The following is a 24,192-nucleotide window of genomic DNA, read 5'->3' as shown; positions in this document are numbered from 1 at the left end:
TCAGTGGGTTAAGCATCCAACTCCTGATTACGGCTCAGGTCAAGATCTCATGGTTCCTGGGCTCTGGCCTGCATCGTTCTCTGCACTGACAGGGCCAAGTCTGTTTGGGATTCTCTCTCTCTCTCCCTCTTTCTCTCTGCCCCTTCCCCACTCTATCAATAAACAAACAAACAAACAAACAACTTTAAAAAGGGGGGGGGAGAAAATAGAAAATAAGAAAATATAGTTAATACATCTCACTTTATTTTCTTCAAAACACTGACATGACATTATATATTTATTTGCTGCTGCTCCCCTACTAGGATGTCAACTCCACTGAAGCGGAAACTTCACTTGGTTCACTGTTGTATCCACAATGCTTACAACAGTGTTTGGTATACAGTAGGTATTTAATAATGAGTGTTTGTTGAATGAATGAGTGAATAAATAAACAAACCTGCATAAAAACCTGGCTTATGCAATGTTTGGAGGGAGAAGTGGAGTAAAGGCCTACTTTTTTTTTTTTTTTTTTTTTAACATTTATTTATTCTTGGGAGAGAGAGAGAAAGAAAGAGAGAGAGGCAGAGTGCAAGTGGGGGAGGGGCAAAGAAAGAGGGAGACAGAATCTGAAGCAAGCTCCAGGCTCCGAGCTGTCAACACAGAGCCTGACATGGGGCTTGAACTCATGAACCATGAGATCATGACCTGAGCTTACGGCTTAACTGACTGAGCCACCCAGGTGTCCCTTGGCCTACTTCTTTTAAGTACTTGAAATATTCCTCCAAACTTTAAACTATTAACTTCTCTATTGCTACTACAAAGGAAAGTCTCAGGTTAGTTCCAGTCCAAATTTTCACAAATCCTGAATTAGGGAAATCTACTAATTACAGTAAGGGGGCACAATGAAGCAGAAAGAGCCTCTGTTTGGAAGCCAGACCAGGATTTCCATCTTTACCCACCACTTACTAGCTGGAGAACTGAATTATCTCCACTTCTTTTTTTTTTTTATTTAAAAAAAAAAATTTTTTTTTAACGTTTATTTATTTTTGAGACAGAGAGAGACAGAGCATGAATGGGGGAGGGTCAGAGAGAGAGGGAGACACAGAATCGGAAGCAGGCACCAGGCTCTGAGCCATGAGCCCAGAGCCCGACGCGGGGCTCGAACTCACGGACCGTGAGATCGTGACCCGAGCTGAAGTCGGACGCCCAACCGACTGAGCCACCCAGGCGCCCCAACCACTTCTTAGAGTCAGTATCCCTCACTGGAAAATCAACAGAGTATGAAAATGAAAACATACCTATCAGACTAGCTAATGTGAAAAAGTTCAACACTTCTATGTATAAGAACATGGGAGGCACAGGCTCTAGTACCTAATGACAATAAATCCCCACAAAACTAACACTCAAAGGTGACCATAGGACACTGCTTACCAAAATGTTCTATTATCTTAACAGTGGCAAACACATTTTCATTCAGTGTTCACTAATGTGTGACTTAAAGCTAACCACACCTGCCATGGAAGGACTGCCCAAGTACCCATCAATTATTACTTAAGGGACTTTGGGCAGGTTTCTTAATCATTCTGGCCTCTCTTTCCTGAATAACAGAACTTACCTTATGAAGTTGCAAAGAGTGAAATGAATGCTACGGACTGAACTGTGTTCCCCAAGATTTGTATGTTGAAGCCCTAACCCACAATGTGATGGTATTTAGAGCTGGGCATTTAGGAATTAAGTAGGTTTAAATGAGGTCTTAGGGTAGGTCCTCATGATGGATTAGTGCCCTTCTAAGTAGACATGTCTCTTTCTCTGCAATGTGAAAACACAGTGAGACAGCAGCCCTCTGCAAGCCAGAAAGACAGGTCTCACCAGAACCCAACCAGGCTAGCGCCCTGGTCTTGGGCTTCCCAGCCTCTAAAATTGTGTGAAATAAAGGTCTGTTGTTTATGCCACCCACCTATGGCATTTTGTTGTAGCAGCTTGAGCAAACTAATACAATAAGTTCATACAGGTAATACACTTAGAAAAATGCTCAGCATTCACCAAATGCTCAAACATTAGCCATTACCAGAAATAGTCCACTGCAATTAAGTTCTACAAAAGAGACTGAGCCAAGGGCACCTGGGTGGTGCAGTCAGTTAAGCTTCTGACTCTTGGTTTTGGCTCAGGTCATGATCTCACAGTTGGTGAGTTTGAGCCCCGCATCGGGCTCTACACTGACAGTGCAGAACCTGCTTGGGATTCCCTCTCTCCCTCTCTCTCTGCCCACCCCCCCCACTCTCTATCTCTCTCTCTCAATAAATAAATAAATAAATAAACAAACTAAAAAAAAAAAAAAAAAAAAAAAGACCGGGGTGCCTGGGTGGCTCAGGGGGTTGAGCAGCTGACTTTGGCTCAGGTCATGATCTCACAGTCTGTGGGCTCGAGCCCCACATCAGGCTCTGTGCTGACAGCTTGGAGTCAGGAGCCTGCTTCAGATTCTGTGTCTCCCTCTCTCTCTGCCCCTCCCCCGCTCATGCTCTGTCTGTCTCTCTCTCTGTCAAAAATAAATCAACATTAAAAATAAAATAAAAAATGAAAAATAAAAAAGAGGGAGGGAGGGAGAGAGAGAGAGAGAGAGAGAGAGAGAGAGAGAGGACTGAGCTAGAACCCAACACTGAATTCTTAAGCTTTGCTTATTTCCTGTGAGGGGAAAATTTTACTCAAACAAAAAACACCCTTCATCCCTCAAAACCAAGCAAACAAAAACTACTATTCAGCAGAACACACAAAAACAGCAAGAATTCATTCAGTCCTTATCGTGTGTCAGGTACTATTTTCTGCCCTTCTAAGGGCTTTTTTTAAAATTTTTTTTTTTTAATTTATTTTTGAGACAGTGAGAGACACAGCATGAGCAGAGGAGGGGCAGAGACAGAGGGAGACACAGAATCCTAAGCAGGCTCCAGGTTCTGAGCTGTCAGCACAGAGCCCGACGTGGGGCTCAAACTCACGAGCTGTGAGATCATGACCTGAGCCGAAGTTGGATGCTTAACTGACTAAACCACCCAGGTGCCCCTTTAAAAAAATTTTTTTTTTAATTTATAAGGGCTTTTAAATGTTAACTTGTTTATGCAATAACTTCTTTCTAGATAGGTCTCCTGAGGCAAAAGAAACAAAAACAAAAATAAAATATTGGGACTACACCAAAATAAAAAACTTATGCACAACAAAGGAAACAATCAACAAAACTAAAAGGCAACCTACTGAACGGGAGAAGATATTTACAAATGACATATTCAATAAAGTGCTAGTATCCTAACTATATAAAGAACTTATAAAACTCAACACCTAAAAACGAAATAATCCAATTTAAAAATGGGCAGAAGACGTGAACAGTCATTTTTCCAAAGAACACACCCAGATGGCCGATGCAGAAAAGAAATTCATCATCACTTATCATTAGGGAAATACAAATCAAAACTACAATGAGGTATTACCTCATGCTTATCAGAAGGCTAAAACCAACAACACAGGAAACAATAGGTGTTAGCTAGGATGCGGGAAAAGGGGAACCCTCTTGCACTCTTGGTGGGAATGCAAACTATGTAGCCATTCTGGAAAACAGTATGGAGGATCCTTGGTTAAAAACAGAATTACCCTACAACCCAGCAATCACACTACTGGGTATTTACTCAGGATACAAAAATACTAATTCAAAGGATACAGGCATCCCTATGTTTACAACAGCATTATCTACAATAGCCAAATTATGGTAACAGCCCAAGTGCCCATCGATTGATAAATGAATAAAGATGTAGTATGTATGTGTATATACACATGTACACACATACATACATACAATGGAATATTACTCAGCTATAAAAAAGAACGAAATCTTGCCATTTGCAAAGATGTGCATGGAGCTAGAGAATAGAATGCTGAGCAAAATAAGTCAGAGAAAGACAAAGACCATCTGATTTCACTCCTGTGTAATTTTTTTTTTTCATACATGAAATTTAAAACCAAACAAAGGGGCAAAAAAGAGAGAGAGGTTGGGGCGCCTGGGTGGCGCAGTCGGTTAAGCGTCCGACTTCAGCCAGGTCACGATCTCGCGGTCCGTGAGTTCGAGCCCCGCGTCAGGCTCTGGGCTGGTGGCTCGGAGCCTGGAGCCTGTTTCCGATTCTGTGTCTCCCTCTCTCTCTGCCCCTCCCCCGTTCATGCTCTGTCTCTCTCTGTCCCAAAAATAAATAAAAAAACGTTGAAAAAAAAAAAAAAAAAAAACAAAAAGAGAGAGAGGCAAACCAAGAAACAGACTCTTAACTTTAGAGAGAACACTGTGACGGTCACCAGAGGGAGGTGGAGGGGGCAAGGATGAAACAGATGATAGGGATTAAGGAGTGCGCCTACTGTGACGAGCACCGGGTGTTGTGTGGAAATGTTGGATCACTGTGTTGAACACCTGAAACTAGTATTACACTTTATGTTAACTGGAACACAAAGAGAAACTTAAAAAGGGGTGCCTGGGTGGGTCAGTCGGCTAAAGCGTCCAACTCTTGATTTCCACTGAGGTCATGATCCCAGGGTCATTGGGACTGGGCCCTGTGCTGGGCTCTGCACTGAGCATGGAGCCTGCTTAAGATTCTCTCTCCCCACCCCATCCCCACTCACCCTGCTTGCACTCTTTCAAAACAAATTGTTTTAATAAAATATTAACTTATTTAATTCTTACTACAGCCCTATTACCTACTGCTACTGTTCCCATTTTAAAAGTGAGGAAACTAAGACCTGGGGAGGTTAAGTGACTTGTCACACAGCTAAGCTGGGTTAAGCCTGGATCTGAATCCACGCAGCCTGGCTTCATAATGTTCCCAACCATCACTCTATATTCTCTCTGTATGTTAACAGTCTACTCCAACACTGACAAAGAACAGTAGTAACTAGATGGATTACACTGGAGTATACCTGAACGTCTTTAATAGGTAAATACCTTTTTAAAACTGAGCCATAACTTGCTTCTTAATGACAGACTAAAATAAGACCCAGCAAGATTACTTGCATATAATGAAATCAAATTTAAAAATGTGTAAAACCAGAGGCGCCTGGGTGGGCTCAGTCGGTTAAGCATCCTACTTCGGCTTACGTCATGATCCCACGACTTGTAGGTTCGAACCCTGCATCGGGCTCTGTGCTGACAGCTCAGAGCCTGGAACCTGCTTCAGATTCTGTGTCTCCCTCTCTCTCTGCCCCTTCCCCTGCTCATGCTCTGTCTCTCTCTCTCCAAAAATAAACATTAAAAATTAAAAAATATAAATAAAAATAAAAATGTGTAAAACCAAAAAGACTAACATAGTTCTTATACCTGCTGCTTTCAAAACCATTATAGGTACACGACAATAAAAAGACTGACCTTAAAAAAAAACAACAGAAAAAAGGATGACCAAAAACATTTACAAAGAGAAAACATCTTAGGAATAGTAGTTCAAAGTTGAAAAGTACAAAAACAATGGAGAAAAATATCTCTCAACAGAATCTAACATTTACTAATGCAATGGCTGGAAAAATAAAAAGAAAAATGAAGAGATCTGTCTATGAAAATAACATCAGTTTACAAATGTGCAATCAATTCAGGTTTACTTATATGAATTTATTAAATGTGCATGATTCAATGTGCAAGCCTGAATAATGTGAATATTTTGAAACGGACACTGTTGTAACACGCATGTTAAAAACACTCTTGAATGAGCCAGTCCATTTTTTGATAAGTGGCAGTACAAAAAGATTACATTTTGTTGATGGCACAATGTTCCTTGAAGTGAATATTAGCTTCTAAGGCAGTGCCCTAAATTTCAAGGATTAAAATCACATTATATAAAGAGAGCTGTTCCTGATACAGATGTGATACAATTGTGCACAGTGCTGAGGAAGAAAAAAGGCTGTGTGAAGCACTATCCCAAAGGCAAAGATGCCATGTACACTCTACCCTACAGCAACTTTTCCATGGGAAAGCAATTCAGTGAAAAGGAATTATAAAGAAATATAGAGAGAATGCTTTTAATTTAGAAGAAAAGAATATGAACCAATACACATGATTTAAAACAGTGCCCTATACTTCAATAAATGGTGCTGGGAAAACTAGACAGCTACATGCAAAAGATGAAACCGTCTGGAAAACAGGATGAAGGTCCCTCAAAAAAAAAAAAAAAAAAAAAAAAGATGAAAATAGACCACTTTCTCACACCACACACAAAAATAAAGTGAAAAGGGATTAAAGGCCTAAGTGTCAGACCTGAAACCATAAAACTCCTAGAAGAAACCACAGGCAGTAATTTCTTTGACATTGGCCATAGAAACATTCTTCTAGATGTCTCCTCAGACAATTGAAACAAACGTGAAATTACACTATTGAGACTACACCAAAATAAAAAGCTTTTATGCAGCAAAGGAAACCATCAACAAAACAATACAGCAACCTACTAAATGAAAGAGGATATTTACAAACCATATACCCAATAAGGGGTCAATATCCAAAATACAGGATATTAAACTAGAATCCTCAATAAACTTCTCATATACTAATTTTCGTTCTGAATACCAGATTTATTAACCCTTAACTTACTTATTAAAACCAAGTCCTTAGATATATGAAGAAATTAACGTTTAAAGTAATGGATACAATTTTATCTTCAGAACAAAGAACTGCAACTTTTGGATCCATTCCAAAAGCCACCTTGAGTGCCATTAAGACTCACTTTGGCCTGCAGAACCAACTTGTTTACCATTTTTAGCGCAAGATAAACTCCCTCCCTCCTACTTCTCTCTCTCTCTCTCTCTCTCTCTCTCTCTCTCACACACACACACACACACACACACACAGGACTTCAAAATTACAATGATATAAATGGAAAACAATCATTAGGAAAACATTAGGAATTTATACAGGGCAATATGCTTACAGTATCTTACATGAGAAATGTTTTGCAGTTTATACTCTTTTAAGTGCATTATTTTATTAATTCATCCATCATGAGCAGATGAAATTATCTCTATTTAAAAAAAATTTTTTTTAACATTTATTTATTTTTGAGAGACAGAGAGAGGCAGAGTATGAGTAAGGGAGGGGCAGAGAGAGAGGGAGACAGAATTCGAAGCAGGCTGCAGGCTCCGAGCTGGCAGCACAGAGCCCGATGCCAGGCCCGAACTCACAAACCGCGAGATCATGACCTGAGCTGAAGTCAGACGCTCCACCGACTGAACCACCCAGGCGCCCCGAAATTATCTCTATTTTAAAGATGAGAAAGCCAAGGTTAAGAAAGTTAGCTTGAGACAGTTAGCTTGAGGTCAAGTTAGACATTTCACTAAGTGGCAAAGCCAGGACTTAAATTAGGACTACCTGTTCCTAGTTCAGGGTCTCTAAAACCCCAACTAGGATTGGCCAAATTTAGAAATCAAACAAAGTATGTAAAAAGGGTATGCAAGACTAAAAAGAACAAGAAGGATTTTATTATGAAGATCATTAATCATTTGCTAATGCACCAGTGAAATACCTATGCCAAGCCCCTAATCTGAGCAATTAAATCTCTCTAGGCCAGTCATCAAGACTTTCAAAAGATGTCCACAGAATTCTAACATGCACCAGGGTTGAAAATTTCAGATCTCCATTAGATGATACAAATGGCAACAGTGCATTACAAACACGTTTTTCAATTATTTTTATTTTTACATTTTCCTATGAATAATCATCAGTTCTTAATTAGACATAGTGACAAAATTTAATAAAACCCAAAGTGCTGACCTTAAAGACCTCAGTATTAGCTATAAGAAAGGTGTATAACTCTACATTAAGAGTAACCACACAAAAATGTTTTAAAAAAAATCTGTTCTAGTTGATACTTAAGAGTATTCAGTTAAAATGTACAGCCTTCAGTTTGTGCTATTAAGAACACTTAAAAATCATTATATTCATCTGAAGGAAAAAAAATCCAACAACTTTTTGTACAATACTACATCTAAGTTGCATTCATGTTGGAATCAGAATCTTTACTATACTAAAAATAATAATTAAAAATAACAGTTGTACTGAAGGGACAAATTTGATGGCAATTTGTACCGAAAATCATTTTAAAAACACTGGATACTGAACCAATCTTACCTTTTGTAGACTTGTTGGATTCAACTGAGTTTTGTCAATTATTTTTATTGCAACCTAGAAAAAAATAAATAAATATTACAGGTTTTAAGAATTTGGTAATTATAAACTAACTGGTAATAGTTTTATAAATGCCCAAACATGTGGGCATTTACCTAAAAAACTAAAACTCAACTAGTTATAATAATATTTTATACTTTAGAAATATTTTTTAATTGAAAAGAGGGGCTTCATGCAAATACGAGTATTGTTAGAACATTTATATTTAAGTTACTTATAGACATGGGGAGAAACATCTCCCACAAGGTAGAGACAGAGAAAGAAAGAGAGATTATACAATGAAAACACTTCTAAAAATAGAGGACAATGAAGCAACTCTCCCATTCCCTATTTACCAATACTTAATTTTTTTTTTAATTCCCCGGGGTGGGGGTGGGGGTGGGGGTGGTTGCACCGTTCCTGGAGGTACTGCAATACCAGGGGGATGTGTGGAGTGGATGGAGCAAGCTCCTATTTCACCTCCTAGTTCCAAAAACCCATTTAATATATTGTCCTCCGATAGAGGACATATCAGCTATTAAACTGATAAGAAACAGATACTACGCTTGATCTTAGCCAAAAGGCTGAGAAGCAACCCAGTATTTTAATTTCATCTGACTCTGACAAAATTGATCTGATCCAAGGGCAGGAAGTACAGCTTTTACACATTTATACAGCCCAGAATGCCTTGCTCAGAGTGTCTTACACACACTAAGAGCTTGATAATTGAGTAAATATACGAACCAACAGGTTGGATTCAATCTGAAAACTTTAAAAACATTAAAAGAAAAAAAAAGAAAGAAAGAAAAGCCCTTTAGGTAGTTAAAGAAGGAAAAGGGACTAGTTCCAGAACAATCTGTAGGCTAACCAAGTGAAACATGTACAGCGGCAAAAAATGGGTCACCCAGGAGCCTTTGTTCAGAAAGGGGTGAGTAAACCCCAAGCAGTCTAAAAACAAGCCACTAAGATACAGGAAGAAAGAACTATAGCTTCTAGTTATATGTGTTTATCAATTAAAAAAAATCAGTTTTACTAATATTTACTAAATGGACCTATAGCAGCATCCTTATCTGGTAGGCTGTCATTACCAAAATAAAAGGATTTCTAGGAACTACACATATCCAGAATGAGGGGAGAGGGTGACAGTAGGGGATGGAAGGGAATATAAGTGAAGAGAGAAACTTTGCCATGAACTGAGGAACATAATTAACTCAGCTTTGCATGTGACATCCAGAAAAACAATGACCTCACCCCACATTGACGATGCTGTTCCTACTGTGCATCCTTCAGGACACAGATCCAGTAAGAAGCACCAATGAAGAAAGGGACTATAGTCAAAGTCTGGGGAAAGTGCTTGAAGATTCTCTATGTCAATGGTGCTCCAACTTTTTGTCGCCCTTTACACCCTTAAAGATTACTGATGATCCCAAATGTGGATTATATCTATCAATATTTACCTTATTACAAATGAAAACTGAGAAATGTAAAAATAAGTATTGAACGTAATAACATTCATTTCAACTAATAAGATTCAACAAATGGTGCTGGGAAAACTGGATATCCAAGAAGTTGGACTCTTACCTAACATCACCTACAAAAATTACTGCAAAGTGGATCAAATATCTAAATGTAAAATTTAAAACTATCAAACTCTTGGGACACCCAGTCAGCTCAGTCAGTAGTAGAACATGCAACTCTTGACCTCAGGGTTGTGAGTTCAAGCTCCACGTTGGGTGTGGAGCATACTTAAAAAAAAAAAAAAAAAAATTGTAAAGAAAACAGCAAAAAACTATCAAACTCTTAGAAGAAAACATACAACAAAAGCTTCACAACACCTGACTGAGCAATGGTTTCTTGGATGACACAAAAGGCACAGGCAACAAAAGAAAAAACCCAGCCAAATCAGACTATAAAATTTTTAAATTTTGTGCATCAAAAGACAGTATCAACAGAGTATAAAAAGGCAACACAGAGAATGCTAGAAAATATGTGCAAATCAAAGATGTGATTTGCACATCTTTGTGCAAACATATAGAGCATACAGAGAACTCCTAAAGCTCAACAACAAAAACCAAATTTAAAAATGGGTGAAAGACTTAAAGAGACATTTATTCAAAGAAGATATACAGTGGATATCTCAAACAATGCAAGGTTTCAGGGTACCACCCCTCTCCAGCACAAATATCAATGATAGCTTTTGACTCCCCCAAAACTTAAGTACTAAAAGCCTACTGTTGAGCTGAAACCTTACCGATAACAGTCGATTAATACATATTTTGTACGTTATGTGTATTCTTAAACTAAGCTAAAGAAAAGAAAATCTCATTAAGAAAATGATACGAAGATAAAATATATTCATAGTACTGTACTACTTACTGCATTTATTGAGAAATATCTATGTATAAGTAGACCTGCACAGTTCAAGCCGTGTGGTTCAAGGGTCAACTGTACAAATGGCCAGTAAGCACATAAAAAAGATACTTAACATCACTGATCATTAGGGAAATGCAAATCACAACTACGAGATGCTACTTCACACCCATCAAGATGGCTATTATAAAAACAAACAAACAAACCTGTAAGAAAACAACAAGTTGTAAGGATGTTGGGAAACTGGAACCCTGTGCACTGTTGGTAGGAATGTAAAATGGTACAGCTGTGGAAAACAGTATACAGTGCCTCAAAAACATTAAAAATAGAATTACCATATGATAGAGCAATTCCATTTCTGGGTATGTACCCAGAAAGCAGGGACTTAAATAGATACTTGTACAGCCGTGTTCATAGCAGCATTATAAGCTGCTATGCTTATAATGCTTATAATGCTCACAATAGCTAAGACATGGAAGACACCCTAGCATCCACTAAGTGATGAATGGGTAAGTCTAATGTGGTGTCTCATACAGTAGAGTATTATTCAGTCTTAAAAAGGGAAGAAATTTTGAAACATGCTACAGCATGAATGAACCTTGAGGACACTATGCTAAATGAAGTAAGCCAGACACAAAAGGACAAATACTATATGCTTCCACTTTATGAGGTTCCTAGAAAGTTCACATTCATAGACACATAAAATAGAATGGGGGATGCCAGGAGATGAGGAAAGGAAAGAATGGGGAGTTAGTGTTTAATGGGTATAAAGTTTCAGCTTTACAAGATGAAAAAAGGTCTGGAGATACATGAAGGTGATGGCGGCACATTATAAATGTATTCAAAACTACTGAAACATACACTTAAAACCAGTTAAAATGGTAAATATTATGCTATGTGTATTTTATCACAATAAAAAAAACTGGGAAAAAAGCCCATTATATGTTAATATAAATAACATCAGTTTGAAATTTTCATATATCCTTCTGTATTCAATCTGTTGTGATACCACACATCATAGAGCCTCTGAAAAATTTTACTTTACATTCATGAGAAAGAGTGGAAAAAGTAATGTCTTAATAGTATTACAAAAATAGCTTAGACTTTGCAGACCCCCTAAAATGTTCTCGGAGAAATCTCCAGAAATCTCTTCATATTAACACTTAAAAAAAAAAAAAAAAAACCCAAAAAACCAAACTACCCTGCTTCACTTGGTCTAAAGTCTCCATCGCCTAAGTTATTTGATCACTACCTATGAACCCATTAATCTCCAGAGGGGCTAAAGAAACACTGCCAACAAGGCATGTCTGACCCTGGAGTGGAAGGACCCACCACCTCATCCCATCCTCACCTGGGGAGGTTAAAAAAAAAAAAAAAAATCAGAATTGGAGGAGCAGAGAGTTAGCATGTTATGTGCTTGAAAAAAGCAAAGACAGAATTCTAATTCTGTATTCGGAAAATCGAGGTCTTGATGGAAACTACAGTAAATAAAGCGAAAAGGAAATACTGGTGGCTGGAATATACAAACAATGACCACTCTGTTCATATCTCACTTGGTGACTGCCTTACTATTATAACCCTAGCACACTACCAGGGACATAAATAGCATTTAATAAATGCCTCCTGCATTGATGTGAGGCCCTGAACCTCCATAATCAGTGAGCACACACATTAGAGATAGAGACAGAGGAGTGAAGAAATAGGATTTCTGGTGTTTTAACAGATATCAGTGTGATTTTAAAATTACATTATTTTTTTTGGTTAATATTTATTTTTGAGAGAAAAAGAAGAGTGAGGCAGAGCACAGGAGGGAGAGGGGCAGAGAGAGAGGGAGACACAGAATCCAAAGCAGGCTCCAGGCTCCCAGCTGTCAGCACAGAGCCTGACGCAGGGCTTGAACACACAAACCATGAGATCAAGACCTGAGCCGAAGTCGGACACAACTGACTGAGCCACCCAGGCGCCCCATAAAAATTACATTATTTTAAAGTTTAATGAATTAATTTTATTCAAATTTTACTTTCGTAAGTAATTTTGTGTGGCATCTATAGATCTCCCAATTTCCAAAGAAATCATACTATTCTTTTCTGCCCACCATTCTGTTTTCCTCCCCCTTCTCATGGCCAGATCTAGTACATACGCTGCCTTTCTGGTTCTTCTTCCCTCTGATCTTCTGAGACCTGGTTTCTATTCTCACGACCAGGCTCTTGATCACTAGCCACTTTTGGCTCTGTTCAGTATCTGTCTTTTACTCTAAAGATTCTATTAAGCATTTTCTTTTTCAAATACTGCTATTCAAATAGTATTTAAAGCAAAAACAGGAGCAAAAATATGTCTCATTCACCTAAATCAAACTGTAGAAGAGAGTCATTTTATTAAAAGTAAGTGTCTTAGAGTGAAACACTGTCATTTAACATGATGGTGTATGTGTGGCAATGAAGCCTGAGAGGGAAGTTCCTAATCCCCTCTTCCTTTCCAGCTCCTTGCTGGGATGACTCAACTACCAAAATAACCTTGGCCCAGAGCTGGAGCCTGCAGGAGAGTTCTGACCTTGAGGTCAATAAAAAAGGCAATTGTGGGGGCATCACCAGGTGCCTGAGAAAGATAGAGACTGTAGAGAAGAACACACACACACACACACACACACACACACACACACACACACCCCAAGGTCATGGAGTTTTCTGGAGGTTTTTTTGGGGGGGTTGGGGTGGGGGAGGGCATGCATAGCAAAAGCCAAGGGAGTTCACTAGGCGAGGAAAGAGGAGTGTCCCTGCCACTTGTTGTGTAAAGTTCTGGGAAATTCCATTTTTCACCCTGATGCCAGAAACAAAGTGGAAAATTACAAAATAGGGATAAAGACAGCTCATACATGAGAAGGACTTCCCCAAGCATATGTCACCCTAGCTGGCCCCACAAACCTATAGCAAACACCGACCAGAGAAATAAATATCCTTATCTTCCACTTCCTGTCAATTTTCTACTGGTCAAAAGGCCCCAATATCCTGCTCCTGACATGCATTAAAGCATCCACAAACACTAAAAGAGCAGGCAAAAAAACAATCCCAAGTCCTTTAAGAGAATGCAGTAGCCCAGAAGGATGAATTATTAGTCAGCTCAGGCCACCATAGCAAAAATGGCATAGGCTGAATGGCTTAAACAACAGAAATTTCTTTTCTCACAGGTTAGGAGGCTGAAGTCTAAGATCAGAGTCTGACCAACACAGTCAGTTCCTGGTGAGGTTTCTCCTCTGGGCTTGCAGACGGCTCCCTTCTCACAGTGTCCTTACATGGTAGAGAGGAGCCAAGCTCTCCGGTGTCTCTTCCTATAAGGACACTTAACCTACTGGATCAGGACCCTACCTTTGTGACCTAATTTAACCTAACTACTTCCACAAAAGCCCTATCTCCAAATACACAGGGGGTTAGGATTTAATATATGATATTGAAAGACACAATTCAGTCCATAGCAATGAACACCAAGCCAAACAACTACAGTACTTGACTACAAAATAACTCCAAATTAAAACATAAGGCACAACACATGGAAGAATGTCACAAACATAAAGTGCAGTGAAAGAGGCAAACACAAAATATATACCACAATTCCATTAATACAATGTTAAGAAAAAAAAAAATATCTACGGTGCTAGAAGTCAGGATAGTGGTCACCTTGGGAAAGAAGGGCAGACAGGTGATTAGAAGATAGAAGGGAAGCTTCCAGAGTTCAAGTCATAGTATAGTTTTGCCCTGGGTCGTGGTTATGCAAATGTGTTTACTTTGTGCTAATTCATCAAGGTGTACACTTACAATGTGGGCACTTTTTCTGGCTGTGTGTTGTATTTCAATAAAGAGTTTATTTTTTAAAAAGTCAATCACGACTCTAAATAACCATAATGAAAAAAACAGTAGGTAATGTTTAAAACTGAAAAATAAGTAAGAGCATGCCATGTGTCAACTATACTTCAATAAAAACAATTTTTAAAGAACAAAAGCATGTTAAAGATATAGTAGTAAAACCTAAAGAATCAGTTTATATTGTACACCTAAAACTACTATAACACTGAATGTTAACTAACTAGAATTAAAAATAAAACTTAAAAAAAAAAAGGAATCTGTTTAGGACTGAAAAGTGACTATCTTGGAAGAGTAGGGAATGGAGGTGGGGGATCAAGGGACACTTTTTTTTAAACAAGCCTGTACTCTTTAAACTGTGTAATATATAACTTGAATAAGTAAGCAGATGTGGGGCACCTGGGTGGCTCAGTCAGTTAAGCATCTGACTCTTGATTTTTCCTCAGGTCATGATCTCATGGTGCATGAGTTCAAGTCCTGCAGTGGGCTCTGTGCTGACAGCACGGAGCCTGCTTGGGATTCTCTCTCTTTCTCCCTCCCCCCACCCGCCCCTCCCCCCCTCAAAATAAATAAATAAATGATTTTTCATAACCATAATGAGACATTTGGTTAAAGATAGCATCATATACATTTCTCTCTTCTCCCACCTGATGGCCCAACTAAAAAATAAAGAATGACAAATAATGGCAAAGAGAATGAAAGAGGTACCATCAGTATACAAGCGACTTTAAACAATTTCTGGAAAATAAAAATCTGAAGCACATGTGGCAGGGTGCATACAAGCCTAGGGTGTACTCAAAGAAGGCTACAATCCATGAAAAACTTAACTGAGGAAATCACTTTGTGCTGTGTATGTGGAAGGTCCCAAGCTACATAAGAGCAACTTTCCTACTGGCTACCTGGAAGCTAAGCTGGGCACTTGACCAGCAGCTTCCATAAACCCCATCCTATGTAGAGGGCTCTCAATTTGCTTCCTAGTGCTCCCCTCTTGAAAACATTAACAGTGAATCAAAAACCATCAGATATACAAGGAAAGCCTATGACTTTCCCTAATACCCTTCTCCATGTATCTGTTCAGGGAAAACACCAGATAACGGAGTCTTCTCTTTCAAAAACAGAGACAGTTGATTATTGTTGGGTATGGTAATTATGTTCTATAAAGCCACTGTGAACACTGAATCAGCAAATACTGGAAGCACTGTTCCTAGAAGAAATACAGAGTTAGGCTCCTTTGGGCCCCGGATCATAAAAATTTTCACCAACTGATCAATATAACCTTGTTTTATGTGTGTTTCTCTTTAAGGACACCTTATTTACTACATATCATTGATTCGTTAACATAGAATTCTCAGCCAACAGCAGAATTTAATTCACATCTGAATGAGGCTTATCTAACATATGTGTTTTCTTTATCAGGCACAACACAGCCTTGCACTTAGAAACACTGGCCAGGCGGCCCCTGGGTAGCTCAGTCGGTTAAGCATCAAACTTCAGCTCGGGACATGATCTCACAGTTCCTGGGTTCGAGCCCTGTGTCGGGCTCTATGCTGACAGCTTAGAGCCTGGAGCCTGCTTCGGATTCTGTCTCCCTCGCTCTCTGCCCCTCCCCCACTCATGCTCTGTCTCTCAAAAAATAAAATAAAATAAAAAACCCACAAAACACTGGCTAGTACTTCAGGCCAACCCTTGGGGGCCATTTTAAACAGCAAAGTTGACAACAAAAAGCACAAAAATGCAAAAAACACGGACTACACAGACCACAAAAAGAGCATTTGTTTATAGTATGAAAGCTGAAACAAGGCAGAGAACATCATCACCTTGTTGGAGCTCAACTGGGGATGCACACATTGGGCAATTCAAACTTTCTGATGCTTTGTGCATGTCCACAAATACTGCAAAAGCACCACAAGTATTGATTCTGGAATTACAAACAAATTGTAGTGAGTAGGTGAATTTACAAATAAGATCAACCATATCTGTCCTAGAGATGGGTGATGGTGAAGGTTGCACAACAATGCAACTGTACTTAATGCCACTGAACTGTACACTTAAAATGGTTAAGATTGTAGTTTTGTTATATACATTTTATAATAAAAGAGTGTAACAACTGTGTGATTAAGTGATTCTTAATTTGTACAAATTGGGTTAGGCGAGGCTTTTCTCTTTTTCTGCACACTAACCGTAAATACTCCACCTTCAGATTATACTAAAAGCCAGATGATCATCTTTATACTTTTCAGTTATATCTGTTATTGGAATATGAGGCTCTTTTGCCCTTCGGCTTGCTTGCTCGCTTCCAGGTCTACTACTATTCATTTCCAACTGAAGCAAATTGTTCTGGGTATTAACACTTTTTGGCAGTCACTATAGTTGTTTTGAATACACGTTCAATTAATCATGCCCCCTCCTGCCACCAAATTCCTACTTGTTGAGTTTTAGCATAGTATCAGAGAACAATATTTGCAATCATCCCAAAGAAGAATTAAGATACTCCTCTCTTCTAGCTACCGTTTCCGTATGAGGTTAGATTTTCTTCATCAACTTCAACTGAAAGAGTATACGGACGCAATTTGAATGCAGAAGAATGTATGAAAAATCCAGCTACCTTATATTAAGCCAGATACTAAAGAGATCTGCAAAAATTAAAACAATGTCACTCTTCTCAATAACTAGCTTTGAACAATAGAGTCTCTTTTCATAAAAATGTTATTTATATTAAATATAATAGGTCTGTCATTACTTTAAGTGAATTAATAAATACTTGAACTTTTTTAGTGTTAACTTCTAGTACAGTAAATATCAATATATATAACCCATGTAAACAAACACTTTTGGGGAGTCCTCACGTTGAGAGGTCTAAAGGCAACCTGAGGCACAAGGAGCAGAAGGACTGTTCTCCCCAGCGCAGCTGTGCACAGCCACTAAGCCTACTCGGAGGACCATGCGGAGGCCTGGAAAACTGCTTTGGAGGAAATTCTGAGGGACAAGACCCAGGATACAAAATTAGGACCAAAAATATATTGCAAAAACATGCATATAAATATGGAGAATATACAAAAATAAAAATGGTATTCAGAAATGGTCACTGTGGTATTTTTTTCCTCTTCCAACTCTCCGAAGGCCATCTTCACCCACACAAAAAGTTGTGACTAAAATATATGACCATTAATCTAAAGTCGCAAGAAGCGGAACACATCCCAGGATGAAGTACTATGGTTTTATCATTCTTACAATCAATGACAAATGATAAACGAGGCTCCAGATCCAACTTTCCCCTTCTGGCTCCTTCAGTGCAGGAGGCAGGACACAGATGTGAGGAGGTTAACGACAGTCAAGGCACAAAGGCACAAGTGCACAGTAACAGGTTGAGAAGACAATAGTGGAAAAGATAGTTCAATAATTTTCTGAAAGAGAACAGAGAAAACTGTAACCAGAAACAACATGATTTGCCCAAAGGGCTCCAGATGGGCTTCAAACTTAGGAGGTTCTGAGAAACCACAAGCAACATTGGAGCTACTAGTAGGGCTAATTACAAGGTCAAAAGTCTGTATACACAATGTCTACTGCTCCCCAACCCACCCAATAACCACTGGTTCCTTTTACTTTTTTTTTTTTTATCCACTGGTTCTTTAGAGGCTGCAAATGTATTCTGTGGAGAAGATGATGAGGTTCTGGACTCAAGGTGAATGGGCCCAGCAGAGGACAGGAAGGAGGCATGGACATGAAACGGAAAATGAAGGGTCAGACTGCCACAGAGGGGTTGGACCACCAGCTCCTCCCAGGCAGAAGAGAGGATTCTCATTTAAAGAAACGAAATGGCCCCACGAGAAGAGATCTAAAGACTGGGGTCCTCCAATAAAAGCACCAGAAGACTTCCAAAAGGAAAGCTCTGTGGTCAAACATATCCTATGCATGCAAACTCAGCTTCTGATCAGCTTCTGAAGGCTCCAACTTAAATACAAACAGATAACCAAACATTACCAGATTCCAAAGAAAGTCTCTGTATGAAAGACAGTTACCAAGCAAGAATCCCAGAGAAAAGAGATACAGTGCAAGGAGCAAATTCTATTTAAAAAAAAAAAAAAAAGAGGAAAGTCTTTACCATCCTCACAGGGAGTTAACAGAAGAAATAGCATTCATGACCACAGAAATGGATGCTATACAGACAAATAATCAGTGCACAAGAAAGAGTTGGGAGGAGGAAGAGGGCATACATAGGGACACACATACACACAAATTTAAACAGAAAGCTGGGAAAATGAAACTAAAGACATTCCCCAGAAAATAAAATAGAAACACAGAGAATTTTTTTTTCCCCAGAAAAAAATCAAGGTTCTTTTCCAAGATATCTTACTAATCTCTGATTAATAAGAATTACAGAATAAAGACTTTTAAATAATAAATAAAATGAGACAATTCTCCAGAACTGAAAGACAAGAATCTCCAAATTGAAAGGGTCCAATAAGCAGCCAAGAACAATGAATGAAGACCAACTCCTTGGTACCTCACTGTGAAATTTCTGAACAGCAAGGATAAATGTGAAGAGTCTAAAAAGCTTCTAGAGAGGGGAAGAAGAAGTCACATACTTAAGCCACTTACATTGTTATACTCTAACCTCTGCAACTACCAAGATATGAAATCTCTTTATGACCTTAACTTTGAGTTTCCCACTTTCTAATCACCTCCTCTATGGTTCCCACCCACTCAATCTAGAACTCCAACCAATAACTGAGACCCCTGGGTGGCTCTGTGGGTTAAGTGTCCGACTCCTGGTTTCGGCTCAGGTCATGATCTCACGGCTTCATGGGTTCACACCCCATATCTGACTTTGCACTAGTAGTGCAGAGCCTGCTTGGGATTCGCTCTCTCTCTGCCCCTCCCCCATTTGCACTGTCTCTGTCTCTCTCAAAATAAATAAATAAACTTAAAAAAAATTAGAACTCCAGTAACTATTTGAACTCACCAGGATCCATAATCCACTGGTCCCACCATCTTCTTATGGATTGTCTTCCCACTCAAGTTATTTCCTATTCAAATCTGTAGTCCTTCATTGTAATCATTCCCTTAGATATTCCAAATCAATGCCCTTGCTCTGTTCCCATTTCACTACACTTAGTGTGACAAAAACCCCAACCACCTACAAATGCCAGGCTTGTGTCTGGGGTACCTGGATGTTGCTGGAGAGTAATTTCCAGCCACGGTGCCTATCCCCACTTTAAATCCATGATCGCTAACTTCAGGGAAGCCTTAAGGCTGCCTGGCAATTCTTCTAGTCCGTTCACTCTCCTGCTTGCCTGGTAATTACTATAACCTCTCACATGTCTAACACCTCCTGTCTCCTTGATAATCACACTCTTAGCTGATGATTTTGCTTTCCATTTTACTGAAAAAATAGCTGTGATGAGAAGAAAACTTCCACAGGCTCCCATACCACCATACAGAGCCCCTCACCTGCACCTATACAAGTATCCTCTATCTTTCTCCTGTTTCTATGGAACAACTGTCCACATCAAGGCCAACGCCTCCACCATCTCCTCTCATTCACTCAAATATCTCTCTGATAGCACCATCTTCCCTTTCTGTCAGATTATCCCCATTAATTGATAAACATGTTGGTATTTTGCCCATCCTTTAAAAAACAGTTTGGCCTGACAGCTCCCTGTAGCTACCCTTCTGTATCTTCATTACATGGTGGCAACATAAATCTATACAACTGTTACAATTCAGAAGACTGTACGTCAAAGGAAAAAGATGTATAATTTAAAAAATAGCAAAAACTTGCTTAATTTTGATGTCCAAAATGAGAGTTCAAAAGGTGCCCAGATACAAGATGTTATACAAATGTTACAGCATTTCCTTAACAACTAAGGAAAAAATTCCATTCACAACAGCAAAAAAATTTTTAAATACTCTGGAATGGACTTAAGAATTATGTAAAAGTATTCACCTACTCAATAAAATTTATTTGTAACCCCCTTGAAAAAGAATTATGCAAAAACTTAGATGAAAAAAATTACAAACTCTGAAAACAAAATTGAGACACATTTCATATTCCTGTATAGAAAGGTTTGGTATCATAAAATAGCAAATTTCCCCCAGATCAGCTTACAAATTCAGTTAATTCCTATCAAAATTGATCTTACCGAATTTCCACTAAGACTATTTTTGGAACATGGCATCTTGATTCTAAAGTTCATTTAACACAGCAAATGGCAAGAAGAGATATGAAGTTTTTAAAAAATAATAATCCGTGGGAATGCAAGATGGTGCAGCCACTCTGGAAAACAGTATGGAGGTTCCTCAAAAAACTAAAAATAGAACTACCCTACAACCCAACAATTGCACTACTAGGCATTTATCCACAGGATACAGGTATGCTGTTTCGAAGGGACACAGGCACCCCCATGTTTATAGCAGCACTATCAATAAGAGCCAAAGTATGGAAAGAGCCTAAATGTCCACCAATGGATGAATGGATAAAGAAGATGTGGTATATATATACAATGGAGTATTACTCGACAATCAAAAAGAATGAAATCTTGCCATTTGCAAGTGGGTGGATGGAACCAGAGGGTATTATGCTAAGTGAAATTAGTCAGTCAAAGAAAGACAAAAATCATATGACTTCACTCATATGAGGACTTCAAGAGACAAAACAGATGAACATAAGGGAAGGGAAACAAAAATAATAAAAAAACAGGGAGGGGGACAAAACAGAAGAGACTCATAAAGATGGAGAACAAACTGAGGGTTATGGGAGGGGTTGTGAGAGGGGGGATGGGCTAAATGGGTCAGGGGCACTAAGGAATCTAATCTTGAAATCACTGTTGTACTATATGCTAACTAATTTGGATGTAAATTAAAAAAAAATAAAAAATTAAAAAAAAAAAAAAAAGAATAATCCTCAGAGCACTTAACCTACTCTAAAACATCAAAACGTACAATTCAAAGCTGCCATAATAAAATTACCGTAGTATGGGTACAAGACTAAATAAATAGATCAGACATTAACCAAAAGACATATACGGGAATTTGGTAAGTGAAAGCAGGTATCTTCAACCGGGGGAAAGAACAGATGATCCCAGGACAAGTGATAAACCACATGGGGGAAGAAAAATTAAAGCCCTACACTTCATACCAATCCCCCAAAATATATACCAAATGAATTAAACATTCAAATGGGATCCACAGGACTATTTGAAGAAGATACAGAGCCACTTTTTAAATCTTGGGGCAAAGTAACTAAACCTTTCTTACCAAGTCATGAAACTCAGATTAGACATGAAACCCAGACAGATCAGACTGATGTATGAAACACATAACGGGTTTAAATCATTAAGATTTAAACGGGAAAAGAAAAATGGATAAAGGACACAAATAGGAAACCTATTTTAAAAAGAAAATATGAATGACAAAAATACATGAAAATATCAATCTGTTACCAAAAAGAAGCTTGCAAAAAAACACATTTTTTTTTGTCCATCAGATAAAAATGATCTATGTAGTATTAGTAAGGGTGCAGAAAAATGGATACTTTCATTCACTTTGATAGGATAATAAAATGCTGTAAAATTTTCTCAAAAGCAATTCACCAGTACCTATTACAATATCAAATATTCATCCTTTTTGACCTGGATATCCACTTGTAGGAATTTATCCCACAGAAACACTTAAGCAGAGTAGAGAGTTAAGAAACTTTCACTGCAGATGCTTACAGTAGCAAAAAATCAGAAACCACTCAAGGCCCACTGACAGGGATAAACCACAGCAACAGCACACACGTGTAAGACAGAATGTGTCAGATCTATGAGCACTAAGATCCAGACACAGTCAGATATGTTACTAAGAAAGTTACCATTATAAAAAAAAAAAAAAAAAAAAAAGTTACCATTATATCCATGAGTCTCTTTTTGTTAAAATAAACAAAAAGTTAGTATCTATATAAAATACTGTGAGAACCTACACCAAACAAGTGATCCTCTTTGAGAAGAGAAATTTCAAGGAACTTGTACTTCCTACATAATGAATTTCCAGACTATAGAAATATAAATATTACATTTTCTAGGATTCTGGGTGATACCTACAGTAAGGGGGTGGGGATTGAGTAAAATAGTTTATTTTATTTTATATATTTTTTAATTTTTTTTAACATTTATTTACTTCTGAGACACAGAGAGATAGAGCATGAGAGGGGGAGGGGCAGAGAGAGAGAGACACAGAATCCAAAGCGGGCTCCGGGCTCTGAGCTGTCAGCACAGAGCCCGACGCGGGGCTTGAACTCACAAACCGTGAGATCATGACCTGAGCCGAAGTCGGTCGCTCAACCGACTGAGCCACCCAGGCGCCCCTAAAATAGTTTAATTCAAAGTTAAAAAAAAAAAAAAAAAAAAAGAAGAAGAAAAACTTTAAGTCACTCTGCTAGTCAGATTCAAGCTTTTCTGGCAAGAGAACCTACCAGATGTAAATACAGTAGGCCAAACTACAGCTAAGGAAAAAGTGAGAGGGTCTGTCTGGCCCATTCCTCTTCCAACCCACCATCTGCCCATGTGAGGAAACTGGCCAAGCAACCACCTAGAATTGTGGGGACTAAACTCAAGAAGTCTTGAGTTTCAGAAAGCTCTGCTCAGGGACAGCAAGGCAAGACCCTCCTCCACTCATGCTGTTCATGGACTCGAAAAGCAGCCCAGGGACATTCATAACAAGGAGTACTGACCATGGATTTGTAACCAAGTTGAGATGGAACGTGAACAGGCAAACTTTTGGTTCAAGTCTGTACTTAATATTCCAGTTAGTGTGGACCTAGGCTTCCAGTCTTCTTCAGCTCCCAGCACACATGGAAAACGGGAATATCCGGAGGGCACACTGCAGCAGAGGCTGCTTCCAGACGAATGACTGGCCCCTGGCCCTGCTCCAGCAGCCCCGGGCATGGTGGGCTGAGGGCATCAATGCCATGACACGTCAGTAATGCTGTCATGGCATATCTATCAGGAGGCTCTGGTACAGGGAAAGCATTTCTTTAAAAAGCTTCCTTCAAAAGTATCATTACAGGGGCACCTGGGTGGCTCAGTCGGTTAAGCGTCCAACTTCAGCTCAGGTCATTATCTCATGGTTCATGAGTTCCAGCCCCACATCGGGCTCTCTGCTGACAGCTCAGGGCCTGAAGCCCGCTTCTTCGGATTCTGTGTCTCCCTCTCTCTCTGCCCCTCCCCCGCTCACATTCTGTCTCTCTCTCTCAAAAATAAACAAACATTAAAAATAAATAAATAAAATAATGAAGTATCATTACAATCATTCAACATATATTTACTAAGCACCTACTATGTGCCAAACGCTGTTAAGTACGGCTATCTGCCCTACAGACCAGAGAGGGAAGATGGGTAAATAAGCAGTTCCCATAAATGTAAACTGTGCTATCTGAGGGGAAGTATCAGGAATTTTAACCTGAGTCCCATACCTGGGAAAAGGGAGTCCATCAACGACTCCTTCCCAGAAGAAGTGGTTGCTACACAAAAGTGTGAAGTGCATTTCAGGCAGAGGAAATAGCAGGCATAGAGACCTAAATGCAAGAAGTCGAAGAAGCAAAACAGGTTCTGTATTGCACATGTGGAACATGTGGAGGGAGTCAATTCAGGAGTTTTAACAGGTGTATTTTTGATACATACAGAATGCAGTTGAGCAGAAAGCCAATCATCACAAAAGTTAGGAAAGCATATGCCTTCCTGTACAACAGCCAATCAAACCTAGGCTATGAGAAAAGTTTCTTCGGTGAAATGAAGAAACTTCTTGGGCAAAAAAATCTATAAAAACAGACAACACTCATGATTG

The 24,192-nt window shown here is 38.9% G+C and overlaps 1 protein-coding gene and 1 non-coding gene across 14 annotated transcripts in view; both read right to left on the bottom strand.

Moving 5' to 3' along the window:
* MARK3 (microtubule affinity regulating kinase 3) overlaps positions 1–24,192 on the bottom strand; it is a 113,416-nt gene that overhangs the window by 64,634 nt on the left and 24,590 nt on the right. For 8 of the 13 annotated variants that reach the window (XM_078447803.2, XM_078447805.2, XM_078447804.2 and 5 more), the window contains one exon: positions 8,108–8,161. The exons of 2 other annotated variants lie outside the window; for them this stretch is intronic. In XM_078447803.2, the coding sequence (XP_078303929.1) occupies positions 8,108–8,161 (54 nt within the window). Of the gene's footprint in view, positions 1–8,107; positions 8,162–16,184; positions 16,286–17,598; positions 17,772–24,192 lie in introns of all 13 variants that reach the window. 3 more of the 13 variants (XM_078447814.1, XM_078447816.1, XM_078447815.1) reach the window with 2 other exon arrangements.
* On the bottom strand, positions 8,548–8,739 carry LOC132670581 (U2 spliceosomal RNA). The gene has a single exon (XR_009606811.1). It is a non-coding gene; the product is annotated as a U2 spliceosomal RNA (small nuclear RNA).

The sequence above is a fragment of the Panthera onca genome, chromosome B3 (genome assembly GCF_046562875.1).
Source record: "Panthera onca isolate mPanOnc1 chromosome B3, mPanOnc1 haplotype 2, whole genome shotgun sequence".
Lineage (NCBI taxonomy): Eukaryota > Metazoa > Chordata > Mammalia > Carnivora > Felidae > Panthera > Panthera onca.
Note: the sequence above shows the minus strand (reverse complement) of the source record. Positions and strands in the feature narration are given on the sequence as shown.